The sequence below is a fragment of the Pseudorasbora parva genome, chromosome 10 (assembly GCF_024679245.1).
Source record: "Pseudorasbora parva isolate DD20220531a chromosome 10, ASM2467924v1, whole genome shotgun sequence".
Taxonomy (NCBI): domain Eukaryota; kingdom Metazoa; phylum Chordata; class Actinopteri; order Cypriniformes; family Gobionidae; genus Pseudorasbora; species Pseudorasbora parva.
Window position 1 is genome coordinate 12,680,990 of NC_090181.1, and position 19,552 is coordinate 12,700,541.

The 19,552-nt window shown below is 38.8% G+C and overlaps 2 protein-coding genes across 7 annotated transcripts in view; both read left to right on the forward strand.

The window, feature by feature from the left end:
* Positions 1–18,049, forward strand: part of heatr5a (HEAT repeat containing 5a) — a 34,148-nt gene extending 16,099 nt beyond the window's left edge. Inside the window, exons 17-37 of one of the 2 annotated variants that reach the window (XM_067455181.1) lie at positions 511–616; positions 719–909; positions 1,001–1,160; positions 1,309–1,498; positions 1,583–1,752; positions 2,141–2,167; positions 3,025–3,169; positions 6,312–6,491; positions 6,864–7,100; positions 7,263–7,441; positions 9,312–9,380; positions 9,718–9,897; positions 10,656–10,866; positions 11,564–11,803; positions 11,978–12,105; positions 13,462–13,609; positions 13,688–13,960; positions 14,340–14,564; positions 14,680–14,831; positions 16,857–17,067; positions 17,279–18,049. In XM_067455181.1, the coding sequence (XP_067311282.1) occupies positions 511–616; positions 719–909; positions 1,001–1,160; positions 1,309–1,498; positions 1,583–1,752; positions 2,141–2,167; positions 3,025–3,169; positions 6,312–6,491; positions 6,864–7,100; positions 7,263–7,441; positions 9,312–9,380; positions 9,718–9,897; positions 10,656–10,866; positions 11,564–11,803; positions 11,978–12,105; positions 13,462–13,609; positions 13,688–13,960; positions 14,340–14,564; positions 14,680–14,831; positions 16,857–17,067; positions 17,279–17,580 (3,724 nt within the window). In that variant the 3' untranslated portion in view covers positions 17,581–18,049. The remainder of the gene's footprint in view (positions 1–510; positions 617–718; positions 910–1,000; positions 1,161–1,308; positions 1,499–1,582; positions 1,753–2,140; positions 2,168–3,024; positions 3,170–6,311; positions 6,492–6,863; positions 7,101–7,262; positions 7,442–9,311; positions 9,381–9,717; positions 9,898–10,655; positions 10,867–11,563; positions 11,804–11,977; positions 12,106–13,461; positions 13,610–13,687; positions 13,961–14,339; positions 14,565–14,679; positions 14,832–16,856; positions 17,068–17,278) is intronic. The other variant, XM_067455182.1, reaches the window with a different exon arrangement.
* A 1,114-nt stretch (positions 18,050–19,163) lies between these two features.
* hectd1 (HECT domain containing 1) overlaps positions 19,164–19,552 on the forward strand; it is a 46,075-nt gene continuing 45,686 nt past the window's right edge. For 3 of the 5 annotated variants that reach the window (XM_067455183.1, XM_067455186.1, XM_067455185.1), the window contains exon 1: positions 19,164–19,420. The gene's annotated coding sequence lies outside the window, so the exon portion shown is untranslated. The remainder of the gene's footprint in view (positions 19,421–19,552) is intronic. The other 2 variants (XM_067455184.1, XM_067455187.1) reach the window with 1 other exon arrangement.

Sequence of the window (19,552 nt, forward strand, 5' to 3'; positions counted from 1 at the left end):
CATGATCTTATCATGGTAACAAGGGTTATATTTTATAAACCACGTGTTATCCTTTTTCGGATAAGTACTTAACTTATTAAGTACTTAACTCACTTGATTTTAAGTATTGATTTCATTTGATTATTTAAAAAAGGCATTGCCTTATGGTTTGTAAAATATAAACCAATTTTTTATTTTCACTTCATTATTTTCTTTTAATTTAGGCCTTTGTGGATGGTTATGTATACAAATAAAGCCTCTCATCAGTGCAAATTTTAGACAACATTATAATGCACCATATGGGTATTTAATTTTGAGATTATTTAACAGTATTATTACTGTTTTTAATAGGAAAATTAGAGTTTAATTTGACATTTGCCTTCTTCACTTAAATGATAAATATTAAATATGCCCTTATCAAATTTGTGATATTGGCTGACAACAGATATGGTACACAAATCATGCATCCCTTGTGAAAACAATCTATTACAGTAGCCGCACAGTACAATATTTCTGTATTTCCTGTCTCAGGGCTCAGATTCTGGATCAGTTCTGTGAGTTTGTGCGACAGCTTAAAGGAGCCCGGCAACAGACAGTTCAATTCCATGTAGCTGCTGCTTTTTGCTGCACTTTGAAGGTAAGAAGCTTTTTAAAGACTGTCAATTTAAAACTTGTGCATTCACACCATATAAAGCAGCTTTGTTTTTCTCTCTCCCCTCCTTTCTTTTTTGCCATGTAGTGTTTGGCATCAAGTCGGAGGGAATTGGGGCCAGAAGAGGTCCAAAGACCAGCACTGTCTCTTCTATTGGGAGCGCTAGAGGGCTCAAATCCTTTGTTGCGCTGCATGGCTGCGGAAGGTTTAGCCAGGCTGGTGCAAGTTCTTAATGACCCCGGCTTCACTATTTCCATCACTCTCATGAGTTTTGACAAGTGAGTTCATGCCAAGATCATTGTACAAAAAAAAGAAAAGAAAAGAAGCATATAGATTTAACTCTCTGAAATAAATGTAAATGGTTTTCAGACTGAAGACTGCAAGGGATGCCATCACACGCACAGGTCATGCGTTGGCCCTCGGGGCTGTGTACCGTTACCTGAGTGGGATCAGTTCCCCTCAATATATCAGTGCCTGCGTTGGGGTCCTCTTCACTCTGTCCCAAGACAGCACCTCACCTGAAGTGCAGGTACACATGCCACCTGAATACACATAACTTTTTGTACTCTGTTTATAAAGTTATAATCAGAACTCTGATGGTGTGCTTTGGTGTTAAGAGGTAAGAGGGTTGTCAGGAAGTTAATGAAATGATCTTTCAGTGAATTATATGTGTGCAGATGTGGGCTCTCCACGCTCTGTCCATGGTGGTGGATCAAGCGGGGCCTCTGTACCACAGTCACCTAGAGGCCAGCTTCTCTCTGGTGCTAAGATTACTCCTCTCAACTCCACACACACACGTGGAGGTGCAGCAAAGCCTTGGCCACTGCCTTAACGCCCTCATCACCTCCATGGGGCCGGATCTGCAAGGTGCGCTCTCTTATTTTCCCATAAACGCTTAGTCAGGTTAGCACTTTACAGACTCTCTGGTTATTTAATGTTAACTGTCCCCAGGTGAGGGTGCGGGTGTGTGTGTGGTGAGAACCTCGTGTTTGGTGGGCTGTGCTGTGATGCAGGACAGTCAGGACTGTCTGGTCCAGGCTCAGGCCATCTCCTGCCTCCAGCAGCTTCACATGTTTGCGCCACGCTTCGTCAATCTGGCCAGCCTGGTGCCCAGTCTCTGCGTACGTGATCAATGCACTTAACACGCACAGGCATACTGAACAACTGACATCTAACTGCTTTCAGATTCAAGTAGGTTCCGAGGTGGATAAATAGACATTTTTTTATTCAAGATTATGAAAAATATATTTTGTTATGAGGGTAACAATGAATTATGCACACAACCATATGACATATAGACATATTTTTATGTTTCATGTTTAGTTAATGCATTGTTTATCTAGGGTTAAAGTACAAGGAAAACTAATAGAAGTTTCATTTTTCACATTCATTTTTTTTAGATTACATAGAATAAATAAATAAAAAGTCATTGAAATAGAGGTGAGTGTACACGGGCCTGGCTCTTCCCTCACCTGTAGTGACAGTACTGTTTTCTGTTCCCTCGTACAGGAGATCTTACTGGATTATTCTGTGTTGGTAGGTTTTGCCTAGCTCTTTGCTGTCAGGCCACTTTATGCTCTTTTCTTTGTTTGCACCTTATATTCCTTTACTTGCGTCTTTCCCTATAATTATGCTCTGTTGTCCTCCTCTCATTTCCCAGTGTGAAACTAACTCAAGCAAGATCTGGTTTTGAGCATGAACAGACAGTGCCACTGCCTCTAACTGCAGGGTTAATGCCAAGTATTAGATTTGCTTGGCTTGGTCCATTCTGTAAAGCCTTCGAACAATGACCACCCACAAAGTGCACATGACATTCACATCCACAGCTGTGGCCTTGTGCCAATTCAAAGCTATTAGCTTTATTACTGTGAGAGCTTCAGTCCATCTCCCTCTCTCCCTCCCTCCACACAACCACGTAGCCTTTTGGACCATATTAGACTGTAATTGAGAAAAACATGCTTTGTTCTACATGCTCTATTTTTAGATAGTTTGATTTATGGTGCTATTCTTTGCTAACAGCTCACTTGTCACATCATTTAAAGCTCAAAAACCAGCCTTGGCAGTAGCCCTGCTGTCCCTTTCTCCTCTCCCTCTGGCCTTCTCTACACTAAAACAGCATTTCTGTGAGATCATTTGGACTTAACAGGACTAACTTTGACGTAGCCGCAGCTGTCTGCTGAAGTGTTTTTTGCACCTTTGTCTGGATTATATTGTGCAAAATTTGATGAAGTGTTCATTATAAATAAAGTGTGCTCTATTTATATCTATACATCTCATAGAGATGTGCCGTATGACCAAATGATTTTAACCATAAAACTAGTGATCAAGTGTGACCATCTTGCCTTGCCAAGATCTTGCATTATACCTCATACATTCCTTTTGTGCGTGTACAGATAAACCTGTGCAGCTCATACCTGTCTCTGAGGCAGGCAGTTGTGGCCTGCCTGAGGCAGTTGGCTCAGAGGGAGGCAGTGGAGGTATCGGAGCATGCAGTTGCTCTGGTTAAAGAGCTGCCACGCAGAGACAACTCACAACTGGGTGAGTCAGCATCGCCCCCCTCTGCACAACATAATTTCATCTCAGTACATCTCTGCTGTTTATTTTAATGTACTCTGCATTTAGGTGAGTTTGACTGCAGAGAGCCATACATTAGTTACTAACTAGGCCTTGAATTTTGAGGCCTTGAATTTTGTCTTTATTCCTGAATTCAGTCGTGCTGTGATCATCTGAATACTAGGGGTGACCCCTAATAGTCGAAGATTCGGTGCATCGATATGCAGGACCAGATTCGACCACTGATCTCATGGTCGAATCTTCGCGGGTGTTATGAAACGAGGATTATACCATTTTGCCATTTTGGCTATTTACCATTTTGGGTGTGCTCAATATTAGTGTTATAAAGACGTGTCGCGGCGCTGAGCGATCGCCCCTTTAAGGGCACTGAGCTTCGCACCGGACGCCCTTAAAATTCGAACACATATACACAGACGGCGGCATTCGACGCCTGTCCGCGGCAATTAAATGTATATTTCCCTCAAATCGTGAATGTATATACTGATTTCACCCTGTGCTACAAGATACACTCATCGTGCAGTGATTCAAAATTGAGCTTGCGCGCGGTGCGTAATGTTCACGTCTGCCTGGTGTGAGATACCTGAGACACGGCGCTGAGCTTCAGTCCGGTGTGCGACCCCCTTTTGGCACAATCGGCTTAAGAACGTGCATGTAAACGCACTCAAAGTGTTCTTTTCCTCTCTAGGCAGGTATTTTTTTAGGTTTATTTATCAAAATGTTATTTTGTGTGATGTTCTGTGTTTCGATCGCGGCCTTTAATTGTTATGAGAGAACGGTTAATTTACGAATGTTTATTGTATAGTTTTGATCACTTTATTAAAAGTGGTGGCTGTGTGCCGTGTGTAAAGTAAAATAAAAATAGTATTAGCCTCTTGCTGTCTAGTGTCCTGCCTTCCCAACCCATTTATACCGTTTATTTTTTTCTTATATTTACACACCCATAGATGATTCGACTATTGGTCGACCATAGAGAGATTTGAAAATTCTGATTCGAATGTGTAAATCCTTAGTCGGGGACACCCCTACTGAATAACATTCAAATTATTTTACCATGGTGTCAGTAAGATATATATATATTTTTTAAGAAATTTTTAATTTTATTCAACAAGGAAGCATTAATTTGATGAAAAATAGGACATTAGTAATGTTGTTAAAGATTTCTATTTAATATAAATGCTGTTCTTTTAAACGTTCCATTTATTAAAGGGTTAGTTCAACCAAAAATGAAAATTCTGTCATTAATTACTCACCCTTATATTGTTCCAAACCTGTAAGACCTTTGCTCATCTTCAGAACACAAATGAAGACATTTTTGATGAAATCCGAGAGCTCTCTGATCCCTCCAGAGACAGCAATTTAATTACTTTCAAGGCCCAGACACGAAGTAAGGACATCATTAAAATATGTGACTCCAGTGGTTCAACCTTAATTTTATAAAGCGACGGAAATACTTAATATTTCTCTCATATGCACAGTGTTTGGCCACGCTTGAAATGCTGGTGTCAGAGAGTTAAATTCACGGAACACTTTAGGTACAGGAACACAATCATGAAAGTTCATTATTTGCATGCGTTTTAAAGCCTTGCCAGTTAAACATTTAATTTGCGCGCACTGTTTTACATGCCTGAGTGTGCGCACTAAAAGAGTGTCAAACAAGTGATTACTGGACTAAGTAGTCTTACTGCGCTAATACTGTCAAATACACACAAGGTTAACATAAACCCATATTGTATCCCTGATATATATATATATATATATATATATATATATATATATATATATATATATATATATATATATATATACATACATACATACACACATACACACATACACACATACACACATACACACATACACACACACACACACACACACTGCTCAGTTACTGGGATTTTCACACAGCCATTTCTAGGGTTTACAAAGAATGGCGTGAAAAGGGAAAAAGATCCAGTATGTGGCAGTTCTGTGGGCGAAAATGCCTTGTTGATGCTAGAGGTCAGAGGAGAATGGGCCGACTGATTCAAGCTGATGGAAGAGCAACTTTGACTGAAATAACCACTTGTTAAAGCCGAGGTATGCAGCAAAGCATTTGCAAAGCCACAACACGCACAACCTTGAGGCGGATGGGCTACAACAGCAGAAGACCCCACCGGGTACTGCTCATCTACACTACAAATAGGAAAAAGAGCACAAGCTCACCAAAATAGCTATTTGCACAAGCTCACCAAAATTGGACAGTTGAAGACTGGAAAAATGTTACCTGGTCTGATGAGTCTCGATTTCTGTTGAGACATTCAGATGGTAGAGTCAGAATTTGGCATAAACAGAATGAGAACATGGATCCATCATGCCTTGTTTCCACTGTACAGGCTGGTGGTGGTGGTGTAATGGTGTGGGGGATGTTTTCTTGGCACACTTTAGGCCCATGTTTCTGACCATGTCCATCCCTTTATGACCACCATGTACCCATCCTCTGATGGCTACTTCCACCTGGATAATGCACCATGTCAAAAATTTGAATCATTTCAAATTGGTTTCTTGAACATGACAATGAGTTCACTGTACTAAAATGGCCCCCACAGTCACCAGATCTCAGCCCAATAGAGCATCTTTGGGATGTGGTGGAACGGGAGCTTCGTGCCCTGGATGTGCATCCCACAAATCTCCATTAGCTGCAAGATGCTATCCTATCAATATGGGCCAAAATTTCTAAAGAATGTTTTCAGCACCTTGTTGAATCAATGCCACTTATAATTAAGGCAGTTCTGAAGGCGGAAGGGGGTCAAACACAGTATTAGTATGGTGTTCATAATAATCCTTTAGGTGAGTGTGTGTGGATAGATAGATAGATAGATAGATAGATAGATAGATAGATAGATAGATAGATAGATAGATAGATAGATAGATAGATAGATAGATAGATAGATAGATAGATAGATAGATAGATAGATAGATAGATAGATAGATAGATAGATAGATAGATAGATAGATAGATAGATAGATAGATAGATAGATAGATAGATCTTGTTAAATGTTATATGATTTGTTAAATTATATGTTGAAAGGTGTGCTGTATATAACATGATTATTGTCTGTCCTGCAGATGTCACTATTAAGGAGGTGGGATTGGAGGGAGCTTTGTTCAGTCTGCTGGACAGGGAGTCTGACCCACAACTATGCCAAGACATTCAGGAGACGCTAGTCCACATGATGAGCTCGGCTGCTGAGAGTAACTTGGCCCACTGGCTGAAACTCTGCAAAGACGTACTCTCTGCCTCTGCAGGTGGGCTGCGATCTTGGCTCCAAGAGCAGAATAAGATGATCTTAGTCTGGAAACGCACAGGACTCTTTATGTCCTGTATCTTGAGTTAAAGTTTTTTGGCCTGTTCTTAGTGTGAATAAATTGCAGATTAAATTATACAAAAAAACAATTCAAATCAAGTTAGGATATGAATTTGCTTTAGTCTCAAGTGCACTTATGTGAACAAAAAAAAAAGTCCTTTTGTTATTAAATATTTTTAATGCAAAATATAACCACCTGACCGTTGAAATGGCCTTGATATTGGATTAAAAGTGTGTGCACGTTGCATACAATTTCACTTTGTGTACAATTCCCTTTGTTTTTTATAGTTTTAATGGTCTTATCACTCCTTAGACTCCGCTGCAGCCGCCTCTGTAGAAACACAGCAAGAGGAGGATGGAGATCGATATGACGACTCCGCTGCATTCCACGCAATGTCTGAGTCCAGCGGCCCATTCAATAACCTTCGCTGGTCCACTCGTGTATTTTCCATGGAGTGCGTGTGTCGTATAATAGCGCAGTGTGAGAACGGAGACCCGGCTCACTTCAACATGGCACTCGCTCAAGAGCAACGTTTACACGAGTCAACAGGTTAGGCGCTATAATTACTTTAGTGTATTTGCTGTAACTCTGTATACTGTGATGATTTTCTTGATGTGTTCAGTGAATTAACTGGATGTTAGCGCCACCTTCTGGGGGGATTTATATACTTTTGTTAATTCTGTCATTATATGTACCCCTTCTGTCTCGCAGATTTCCTAGTTCTCCACTTGGCGGACCTCATTCGCATGGCTTTTATGGCAGCCACAGACCACAGCGATCAGCTTCGACTGGCTGGTTTACAAACACTGCTGGTCATTATCCGTAAATTCTCCAGTGTGCCAGAGCCTGAGTTTCCTGGGCATGTCATTCTGGAACAGTATCAAGCCAATGTGAGAACTAACTTTTATATGCTCAGAAAGGCTTTGAAAGAAAGACTTTGCTTGTCTGGAACAATAACAGCAATGAACTTTGAACTGCAGAGTAATTAAATATCAGTCATATAAAATATTGAAATCATTTATGCTTATGTATATTAAGTATTTATGTGTGCACACATTTATTTATTGTTTTTGGCTGAAATTGAACCAAAAAAAAAATCTATTTCTGTTTTCAATCAAAGTAGAAAGTGATGTCCACAGAAACCTTTACATGAAGGGAAAAATGTGTGTTCATGTCTACACATAGCTGTCCTTTTCATGAAAATAAGAGCTTATAAATCATATAGAATAAGTTTTTTAAAAAAGTAAAAATGCTGAATGTTTCCTGTGATAGGTAGGTTTAGGGTTTGTATGGTATAAAAACCATTACGCCTATGGAATGTCCCCATAATTCACAAAAACAAACGTGTGTGTGCTATTACAGAGTAATGCGAGCGAAGAAAATGTTTAATAATTAAAAAAATGATAATATTTAATCAAATGTCATTATTTAATTAAATTAAATTATTATTGTTATTTTTATTAAATGTAGTTTTTTCAAGGTTCATTTAAATTATGCCTTTTCAGTTTCAGGTTTGTTTGCAACCGATTTTAAAACTTTTGGCTTTTGCATTACTAGTTTATACAGTTTGAAGACTGCTAGACTACAGGATGCTTGGTCATTGAAAATGCCATTTAGGAGTTGTACAGTAAAGCTCTCAGCTGTTATTCTTAGACCCCCCCCCAGAAGTACCTGAGCTTGTTCATCAGTCTCTTGTTACTAAGTGCATGTGAGGGCCCGTATCGCTTACACTAAATTAGGTTATCTTTTGGCTTAGCGGGAGGCCCTATTTTCAAACAGTGACGTGAAACATCTTCAGTACCATGTGCTTTAATATTTTATGCTACAGTTTAATAAGCTTACTTGGGTTGTAGGACATGTCCGTTCATTTTATATACATTTTCTTGTTATTTAAGGGCTTGTTCACCCAAAAATTAAAATTTGATTACCCCCAGGGCATCCAATATGTTAAATGTTTTTTTTTCTTCAGTAGAACACAAATGAAGATATTTTTTTTTTAACTCCAACGACCGTTGCTTGTATAATGCATGTCAATAGGGTGTATTTCTATGATAAGAACAGCAATTTTTGGAATTGGAAGTTATTTTAATACTTTTACTAACTAAGTTATTTTTAATACTTTTAAAATAAATTTACTACGTCTATGTGGATTGCGGAATAAAAGTATTAATTTTTTTTTTTTTTTTTTCTTTTACCTATTGACCCTAAACAGAGTTTTTATTTTATTTATTTTTATAAATTTATATTGATGTTGCATTTAATTAATGTGTATATTATTTAAAAGTGCGGAGTGTGAATTTTAGCAGCATCTAGCGTTGAGGTTGTGAATTGAAATCACCAACGCTCACCCCTCCCTTTCGAAGCACACAGAGAAGCTACAGGGGCCGACATAGGACAAAAATGTCATCATTAGAGAGAGCAGAGAGTCACTAGAGCTCTGTAGAGAAGTTTGTCCGTTTAGAAAAAACATGGCAGTGCAAAATGGCGACTTTGTAAGGAACTCTGTAGTGCATGTAGATAGAAATGGCTCAATCTAAGGTAATAAAAACATAATGGTACATTAAGTAAGGTTACATGAAAACATTATATTATTATGCATTTCTGTCATTAGATCCTCATAGATACTACATACTGCCCCTTTAAGTAAAAGTTTTGGACGTTATCTTGTTTTATTTTCTTTGACAGTTTTTCATCAAAACTATACCTCCCAAACTTTTGACTGTTGGTTTAATATGGACTAAACATTGTTTGGTGTTGTAGGTTGGAGCTGCGCTCAGACCTGCCTTCCATGTGGATGCCCCTCCGAATGTGACTGCCAAAGCCTGCCAGGTGTGCTGCTTAAAGAACTTAAATATCATCTATAATGAAGCTCTCTTTTTCTGTTTTTCTTTGCTTTTACTGACACACTTGTTGATTTAAATGCCATGTAACACATTGTTTAAAGTAAAGGATATTGTCACTGTCAGATCAAGCATCCCAAGTATGTTCATTTAGTTGTGTCTAAAGTTCCCAAAATAATCCTTCACTCTGTTTTTAACCTCTTGAACTTGCTTTTAAAGTTCACATTGGTTCGCTTGACCTCATTTTTCTGAGTCTGGCGGTTCGCTGCTGCTGAAAGCTGCTCCAGAAGTGTTGAGTTCTGACATGAACCTTTGTTGCTGTTCAGGTTTGCAGTGCATGGATCGCCAGTGGGGTCATCAGTGACCTGCGTGACCTGAGAAGGGTACATCAGCTCCTGGCTTCCTCTCTCGCCAAAGTTCAGGTGGGGAGAGATGTTCCCGGTCAGCTCTATAACGAGAGCACCTTCACCATGGAGACACTGGCCGTGCTCAAAGCCTGGGCAGAGGTACTGAACACAATCTATCTATTCAAGCAGTTGCACCTCTTTATCTAGCTATTATTTGACTCTGGGGATGGGCGGTGTGACAGTACATAAAGAGAGATTGAACTACACTTTTTATTACTTGGTGCATCTGTAATTTTAAAAAGCAGAAAACTATAATCCAGGGGTGCAAACTTATCACCTTTCTGCGAAATTTGCCGTTTTCAATCAAAAACAGGTCATTATTGTGATTCATCTAGAGCCAATGACTTTTTGATAGGGAGAAGAGGGCAGAGTGACGGTGAATGACATCGACAGACTCGCGCCTTCTGAAGTTACACATTCATGTGCGGTTGCTGTGTGGTGTGGTCACAAAACCTTTTAATTTGCCTGCGTTTGTAAGCATTGCGGTGTAAAAACAAGTAATCTTGACCCTTTGAATCGCAGTCAGCGGTGAAAGTCGGCTAATTTCTCCATTTGCTCGAGAGACTGTTTCTGACCGCAGTGGCGCAGACACATCGGCTTGTCACAGAGCACAAGAGTTTTGAACAACAAAACAGAGAAAATCTCCTTACTTACTACTCTTAAATAATCCACTTTTGTAGCTTTAATCAGAGTAAATATATATATTTCATTTACAAAATAAAGACTATGCAGTGTTTTTATAAAAAAAAAACAGTATAAAACAAAGGTTTCATGTTGTCGTCACCTTTTTCACACCTTGAGGAGTTAACACCCCTGAGAATTTAACCTTTATCTGATTTTATCTATGTGTCTCTAAGGTGTATATCACAGCAGTGCAGGGCTCCAGGCAGAGGGAGAGTCCGGGCAGCCAGGGTGAGGAGGATGGGGCTGCAGGTCCAGCAGGGGCTGGTTTGCTCAAACTGGTTCAGACTGATTTGGCAACACTGAGCCGCCTGTGGCTGGCTGCCCTTCAGGACCATGCCCTGCTCACCCTTCCAACACAATACTCCAGTCAACTCCCCTCCACAGGTCACTACTCATGCTCTTATTCTCAATTGTACACACCTACCTGATGGAAAATAAGCAGATCTAGTAAATTACTTAAATGTCCAAAGTTACGTGCCTCTAGTGGAACCAAAAAATAATGACTACAAGAAAACAGATTTCCCAAACACTCGCCCTGTCAGCCATTAAGTACCCAAGCAGGTAGTCCTGTCCTAAACTCATTATTTATTTTGAATGTAAAATAACTCTCTTCTTATGTTATACTGTATTTCTAATATTTTATTTTAAAATGTAATCAATTCCTGTAATGGCAAAGATAAATTCATCAGCCATTACTCCAATTTTCAGTGTCACATGATCCTTTTAGTGCTGCTAAGGAACAAATTTTATTAACGTTTAAAACAAGTTTTTTTAATTTCTGTGATTTAAAAAAAAAAAAGTATTATTAATTCAGGGTTCTTTGAGGAAGAGAAAGTTCAAAAGAATAGCATTTATTTTGTATCAGTTTAATGTGTTCTTGTTGAGTAAACATAATAGTTTAAAAAATTATGTTAGTGAGCCCAGACTTTTGAACGGTAGTGTAATTTTTCTATAAATAATTCAGTATATCTGTAGATTATTTTATTACTATTGAAAAAATTGTTTGTTGTGGAGTGATTGTGATTATCTTGTTTAAAGCTACTCTATGTGAGTTCCAACATGCATCTTTTTTTTTTGTCAGGTGGCTCGTTTTACACTGCCGAGACAGTGGAACAGGCCCGTCCACATTATTACAGTGCCTGGGCTACTATTCTCCACGCGACTGCACTCTGGCTCAACAGCACCGGATTTATCATGGTGGACGAGGGGCCCGCCAACCTCTCCAGGCCAGTCACACCCACCTCCATGGGCCAGTCTGCCTCTAAGAGCACTGTCAAATCTCCAGAGGATGTAAACACTGACCGCCTCCACCTCATCTTGGGTACAGAGCTCAGAGTTTCATTAAGTGGATGCACTTCTGTGTTTATAGGGCATCCATTGCTAGAGTATAGTCATTCTGAGCATTGAATTTTGCTCACTTGATTTCTGGAAGATTCAACATGTTTATGTTTAGTCTTGTTTAATGTTGTTCCAATTACTGAAATCTTTCCTTTAGGAATCAGCGTGGAGTTTTTGTGCTCTCCTCACTCTGGAGAACAATTGGAAACCATTCATTCATGTCTTCAGGCTCTGCAGGCCTTATTGGAGGTGCCTTGGCCCCGTTCCAAAGTGGGCAATGATCAGGTATTATACAATTAGAAGCCATATGACCCTGTAGCCCAAGAATGGTTTCCCACTGAAGCTAAGCAGGGCTGAGCCTGGTCAGTACCTGGATGGGAGACCAATTAGGAAAACCAGGTAGCTGCTGGTAGAAGTGTTAGTGAGGCCAGCAGGGGGGCTCACCCTGTGGTCTGTGTGGGTCCTAACACCCCAGTATAGTGATGGGGACACTGTACTGTCAAAGAGCACCGCCCCTCAGATGAGAATTTAAACCGAGGTCCTGACTCTCTATGGTCGTTAAAAATCCCAGGATGTCCTTCGGTAAAGAGTAGGGGTGTGTAACACCGACATCCTGGGCAAAATTTGCCCATTGGCCCCTGTCCATCATGGCCTCCTAATAATCCCCATATATATAATGATTGGCTTCATCACTCCCCTTTGATTAATCGCGATTAAATATGATTAAATATACATGATATGGCGTATCACACGTGTAAATATATAATATATCACTTATTTTCAAGAAGGACAATAAAGACATTAACAATGTTGCGAAAGGTATATTATTTATTTATTTATTTTTAAGTAGCATTATTTCAATTAAATGCTTTTATCTATTCATTTAAAGAACCCTGAAAAAATGTATCACGCATCATGAAGTATCACATGAAGGATCCTTTGACACTGAAGACTGAAGTAATAACGGCTGAAAATGCAGCATTTCTGTCAAAGGAATAGATTGATTTTTAAACATTTCATAATATTACTGTTTTTACTTTATTTCATATAAATGGAGCCTTGGCAAGAAAAGTGTATGGTTTTCCATTTTGCACTTTATGAGAAAAACATTGCACTTGTTTTTCCTACACAGTTGTTTCTTTGGTTAGGTTAGGTTATTTTTTCTATACTATTGCTTCAGTGCTTCATGTCCTTGTATCAATATTTGTATTTATATAATTCCATATCAATTAACGAAGAAGGAGTTTGTATATTTTACTATATAAGCTGGGCTGGCATTTCTCAGTCTGGTTAGGGGCCCTTCTATGAGACGGGTCACTGGACTGAAGTGAACTGCACAATTTTATGATATTGCAATAAAAAGTTAAAAAGCCTTAAATTAAGTACAATCAACTTGGATGGTTATTTCAACTTGAATTACATTCAACTTTAACAAATTAGTTGAATCTTGTATAACTTATACAAACTGTATAAACTTATTTTGATAAGTAAGAAATGTAAAAACATTTGTGATAACTTATTGATCATACAATTTTGTCGTGGTTTGGTATTTGTCTTTCTGTGTAGTTCATACCTGGTATATTTTTCTCTTTATTGTTTGTCACTCTGTGCCCTGATGAGTCTATGGTGTTCTCTCTATAGGCTTTGAGTGTGGAGCTGCTCAGCGTTCTGCATAGGCTCATAGTCACTCGGGAATCTCCCAGCATTCAGCTGGCTGTGCTGGAACTGGTGCGCCAGATCATTTGTGCTGCTCAGGAGCATGTCAAAGAGAAACGCCACAGTGCAGAGGGTGAGTCTAAAAAAATTCAAAAGTGTGTAATGCTTAAATTGCCTTCTGAATTCATCTTTCTTTACTGCATTTGTTCAGTCGATGATGGTGCAGCAGAGAAGGAAACTGTTCCTGAGTTTGGTGAGGGGCGGGACACTGGCGGCCTGGTGCCGGGACAGTCTCTTGTGTTTGGAGCACTGGAGCTCTGTCTCTGCACGCTTGTGAGGAAGCTTCCGCAGCTCAGCCCTAAGCTGGCTGGCAGCCCCATGGGGCGGGGAGGACAGACCTGCTCTCTCAGCAACACTGACTGTAGACTCGTCACATCTGCTCTGGCCATCCTCTCAGAACTGCCCTCCATCTGTTCACCACAGGGTATGAGATCCAGGGAATTACTGCGGCCATAAGAGCTTTGAGATTATGAGAAAACATCCTCCTGCCCACTTTATTTTAATCTACTTTTCATTTTGTTTATTCGTTTTAGGATTCCCTTTTTTTATTGCTGCTTTTTATTTTTATTTATTTTTATTTTATTTTTATAAATTTATTTTATTTTGTATCCCCCCCCCCCCCGCTTTTTATTGCGATTTAAAGTGTCACAACAACAACAAAAAAATTTGTCCCCATCATCTTTTTCTCTCCATAAAACATTTTGATATGCTTTCAAATGAAATGTCAAACTAGTTCCACAGAAATTAGATTTGATTCCATAAATGCTAAAAGATCTGACATTCGTTTTTCCGTCCCTCTGCAGGCAGTGTGTCAGTGCTGCCCACTGTGCTCTATCTGCTGCTAGGGGTGTTGAGAGAGGTGGTGAAGGGCTCTGTTGGTGCTGAGAGTGGACAGCTGGTACCAGGCATCCTACAGGCCTTGCGCACTGTTCTCACCTCTCCCATGAGCAGAGCTGAGAAGAGTCGTGGGGCCTGGACTGAACTGCTGCAAAGTGCACTGCACACACTCTTGGAGTCTTGGAGTACAGGTTAATCAATCTCTCTCTCTTTCTCGCTCTCTCTCTCCCTCTCCATGTTTTAAGCATCTGAGAAATATAATTTGAGGCTCATTTTTCTGCGATTTTCATGGATTGTTTTGGACAGAAAAAACTGAGGCTGGAGTAGATGAGGTTACCATGTTGACATCCCTCACCATTTTCCTGCTGTACTCCAGTGCTGAGGTGACCACTGTGGAGCCACTTCAGACACATTGCATCCAGACATTCAGAGCCAGTCTGGAGTCCAAGGACCCCATGGTGAATGAAAAGGGCTGATTAGAAAGCTTATTCAGTATAGAACTTTAAGGTGTCATTAACTGGCTTTTTTTCTTTTTATATACTGTTGTCTGAGGTCAAATAATGATTTTTGTGTGGTTTTTACATTCAAAAACATAACTAAGCAGTAATAGGCTATTTTCTACACTGGTTTTGAGGCTCTCTCCAAAATGCTGGGTTTTGATGGGCGTGACACACTGAAGACTTTGAAATAAACGCCCATTCTCTTGAGCACAGGGCTCGTTAAACGTCTTTATCAAACAAACACAATGTTTTATTTCTCATCTACCCACGATTGATTAGACTATTATATTTAATAGTCTATATTAGACTATTATTGTACACATAGCCCGCACGATCGGTCGATAAAAGAGCGCGCGCTGCCCTTCAAATGTCAAGTCGAGAGAGACAACAGCAGATTCATCTGCCTCAAAGGGCTTTGCGAACCCTGGCCCATAGGTGATTGAGTCCAGCGTCCGAAAAGTATGTTTCTGTTAGACACGGATCCAAATCCAGCATCGACCGGAGATTGGTTTACAAACGATCCCGCAGTGAACTGAAGTGAACATGTCTACCCCACTTGAGCTGGAACTTCATTAAAAATAAAGTTCAACCACACATTCCTAATATTAGGATCGGAAAGGAAGCTTATGCAGTGACTGTGTTCTTCCACGACCAGGAATAGCGCAATATCTTGCTATATTCTTGGGCATGTTTATTGTTGTTGGCCAGTGCGAGCCAATCACCTCCATGAGTCGGTGGGTGAGGCTACTGGATTAGACGCGCTGTAGATTCTATAGAGGCGGTGTTTCGTAGCGCTATGATGTAAGAATGAAGCACAAGATCGTTTTCTGGGCTTGGTGTCTATAAAAGCTTTTCAGCTCTGAAACTCACAGGATATTCTTATATTACCATGATCTTTTATATATCGAAATCTCAAGGGAAAGTTGATTTCTCAATTCATCACCCCTTTAACATAAACCTTTGAGGGGTTTTTTTGGAAAAGGGATGAATACTTTTACTTACCAAGGATGCATTAAATTGATCAAAATTTACGGTAAAGACTTTAAGATTGTTACTAAATATTTCTGTTTTTAAATGCTGTTCTCTTGAAGTTTCTATTCATCAACTCTGGAAAAAAAAACAAGGGTCAACAAGGTTCAAAAGATTTCTACAAAAATATTAAGCTGCATGTCTGTTTTCAACATTGATAATAATAATAAATGTTTTAATATACTAAATCAGCATGTGACCCTGGACCTCAAAACCATTTTTTTATTTTATGGAATTTGAATAATATAAGCTTTCCGATGTATGGTTTATTAGTATTGGACAACATTTGACCAAGAATACAACAATCTAAGAGTGCAAAAAAAATGAAATATTAAGAAAATCGCCTTTAAGTGTGTCCAAATGAAGTCTTTTGTAACGCATATTACTGCTAATTATACATTTTTTTAAAATATATTTACAGTAGGACATTTTAAAAATGTCTTCATGGAACATGATCTTAATGTCTTAATGATTTTGACATAAAAGAAAAATCGATAATTTTGACCCAGACATTATATTGTTAGCTATTTCCACAAATATACCCATGCAACTTATAACTGATTTTGTGGTCCAAGGTTTCATATTAGAATGATTTCTGAAGGATCATGTGACAGTGACTTGATGAAAATGAAATAAAACAAATAAATTACATTTTTAAATATATTAAAATAGACATTTTAATTTTGATTTAAATTGTAATAACATTTCACAATAGTACTGTTTTTACTGTATTTTTAAATGTATTTTCAATAAATGCAGGTAAGCAAGAGACATGAAAAACTATATATATATTTTATCTAGCTTTTATTTAGTATATCTTTCTAACCCCAAAGTAAGATGTAAACACATCTGGCTGCTTAAATAAGGAGCGTTGTTACAATTTGTGTAGAATTTCCATGGGGGCAAAAAACACTATTTATTAACATTCTCTTCTATGTCTAATTTCTACTTTAGGTACTGAGCAGGAGTTATCAGTTGCTAGTGTCTTTATTTCAAGGCCCAGAGTCAATAGCCAGGCCGTTTATTCTAGCTTTGGGTGGCTGTCTGGTGTCTCAGCTGGAGGAAGTTGAAAAGAGTCGTCCTCAAGGTCCAGCAGAGCTACAGGCCGTACAAGACGCAATCCGAGCCCTGGAAGCACTAGTGTTTGCTAGCGACGAAACTAACCGTAAGTGAAATGTATAAAGAAAAAATGACTGAAAAACGTTCGTCTCAAACAGTAAGTTATTTGCAATCAATCAACAAACAATGAGAATTCATTGGCTGCAAATTTGTTTTTAATGTTACTGTAAGCAAAATGTAACGCTGTTGTTTAAAATGTGAATCCTCACTGTTAGGATTACAAGATATTCAGATCAGTATTTGTTTTATCTATGCAGGTCCACAGCTGGTGGCTGTGCTGTTGCCCATCCTCATTTCTCTTCTGCTAGATGAAAATGCATTGGCATCAGCCCCAGCGGCCTCTCGCTCACTACACGAGTCCGCCTTAAGAGACCTCATGCGCATCGGCCCCCAGAACTCGGCTGTCTTTAAATCGCTGATGGCCTCTGCCCCACACATGAAAGCCAGGCTTGAGGCAGCCGTCAAGGGCAACCAGGAGAGCCTGAACACTAAGGCACAAGCACCTCGGGTTATTAGCAAAAATACGCCCAGCATTCAACTCAAGATCAATTTCCTTTGAATCCTCCCTAATGGTTATGATTATGACTGTATTATGATTTCAATGACTGAGTGAATCTTGAGGTTCTGTTTTAATCAATAGAGTTTTTAAAGATAAATCAGATTAAAATTTGTGTTGTTTAATAATTGTAGTCAGTTTTAAAACTGCATTAACCTCTGTGAGGAACCTAATACAAATTTACTTTTAGTAGTTTTAATGGTTGGCTTGCCAACAAGTTTGAATTATATTCTTTAACTCAGTTATGCATAGCATGAATAGTTTTTTTTTTGTGTGTGTGAAATGTTTTGTGTCTGTACAATAAATGCAAATCATTAATTTCTCACAACAAGTCTCAACTAAACCTGGTGCATGACCATCTGCACTGCTGTTCATAATTATCTGCATATAAAAATTCATTGCATTGTCAATCATTTTAAATATATAGTGTCACATGTTGTGAATATACTTATGATAAAGCATTAAAAATGGATACTTCTGTCATTTCTGCAACATAAGAAAAAAAAACTCTTTGATGAAATAGTCATAATTATGAGGTAAAAACTCAATGTTGTGGCATACTAACTCATAATAAAAATAAAAATCATTATTTGACAAGTTAATAATAATTACCTTGCCATAATTATGACTTTTTATCTCAATTTCAACTGTCCTATTTTGTGACTGTCACAGAATTTTTTTACAAAAAATGTTTTTTTTTTTTTTTTTTTTTTTTACTTATGTCAATGTCGACTAAATTGCGTAATTGAAAATGTCATGAGATTTAAAAAATGCATCTCACATTTTTAACTTAGTATTACAAAATGATTTTATCTCATAATTATTTGATCAAAGCTTGTTTTGTTTTTTATCTTCTGTGGTGGAAATGGGCTTCCATATGTTCAAGATGGTACTTTTTTTTTATATTCTAATAATGCATGCAAATCTGTGTTGGTGTCACTTTATCGGAATACTTATTTATTTTGTCTGTCAGGCAAACTCAATTGGCTGTCAGGCAAAATAATAGCCTGATCGTAAGTGAGCAAAAATATTAAACAAGCAGCAAAATAATATTTACTACTAAAACGCACTACAAACATGTTTACAATGCAAATGGAAAAGTTATAACAACTGTAGGACCATTGTTTTTTGTTAGTTTGTATAGACTTCAGGTGCTGTTTTGTTTCTGAATTGAGCATTGATGATCAAGGACAATTATGCATTTGTAACATACCATTTTGTATGCTGTAAATTGTACAGATTAAATAACAGCGCATAATTAACATTTATTTTCTGATTATACTGGAAGAATAAAATCTAGTTTTGCTTCAAGAGTTGCATTGTTTTTACTTTAGATCCTGAAAGGGACATTTGCCTTTTTTTTATCACTTCATGTGCATGTCTTCATTTGAGTTTTGGATCACTGGGTTAAGTGCATAATGCATTTCATGCGCAATGTAAGTTAATTTTCAGCATAAACATTAACCCGCTAAAATCATGGTTTAATATCACTGGTCGCTGGTCACTTTCAATTGTGCAATCCAGGTGAATGATTTGTAATCTTTGTGGCGACCTCGTTGGCGGGGTGTTTTAGTGCCCCCTATCGCTGAGCCGCATCGCTGTTCCTGACCGCTACTGCGGAGCCTCGTGATATGCGGTGCCTCGACTAGTTCTTTCGACGGCTCTCCATTTCACCCAATATTTCACCCGTCGCCTTCCCGTTTACTTTGACCTCTACTTTACAACCAGCAGAAGCGGGGAATGAAGCAATATTCACATCTTGCCGTCTGACAACTTCACCCCGAGACGCATTTTGTCCACCCTGGGTGTTTTTTCTTCTCTTCTCGTCGTTCGGCGATAAACGGTGAGTGTTTGTGTTGCTCGGCGGAGGGCTCGTTTCTCTGCCTAACAGACGCGCTCAGGCCTCGGGATCCCACTCAACTTTAGCTCGCAGATTGACTGGTAAACACAAGGCCGCGATAGTGTTACTTGGTGT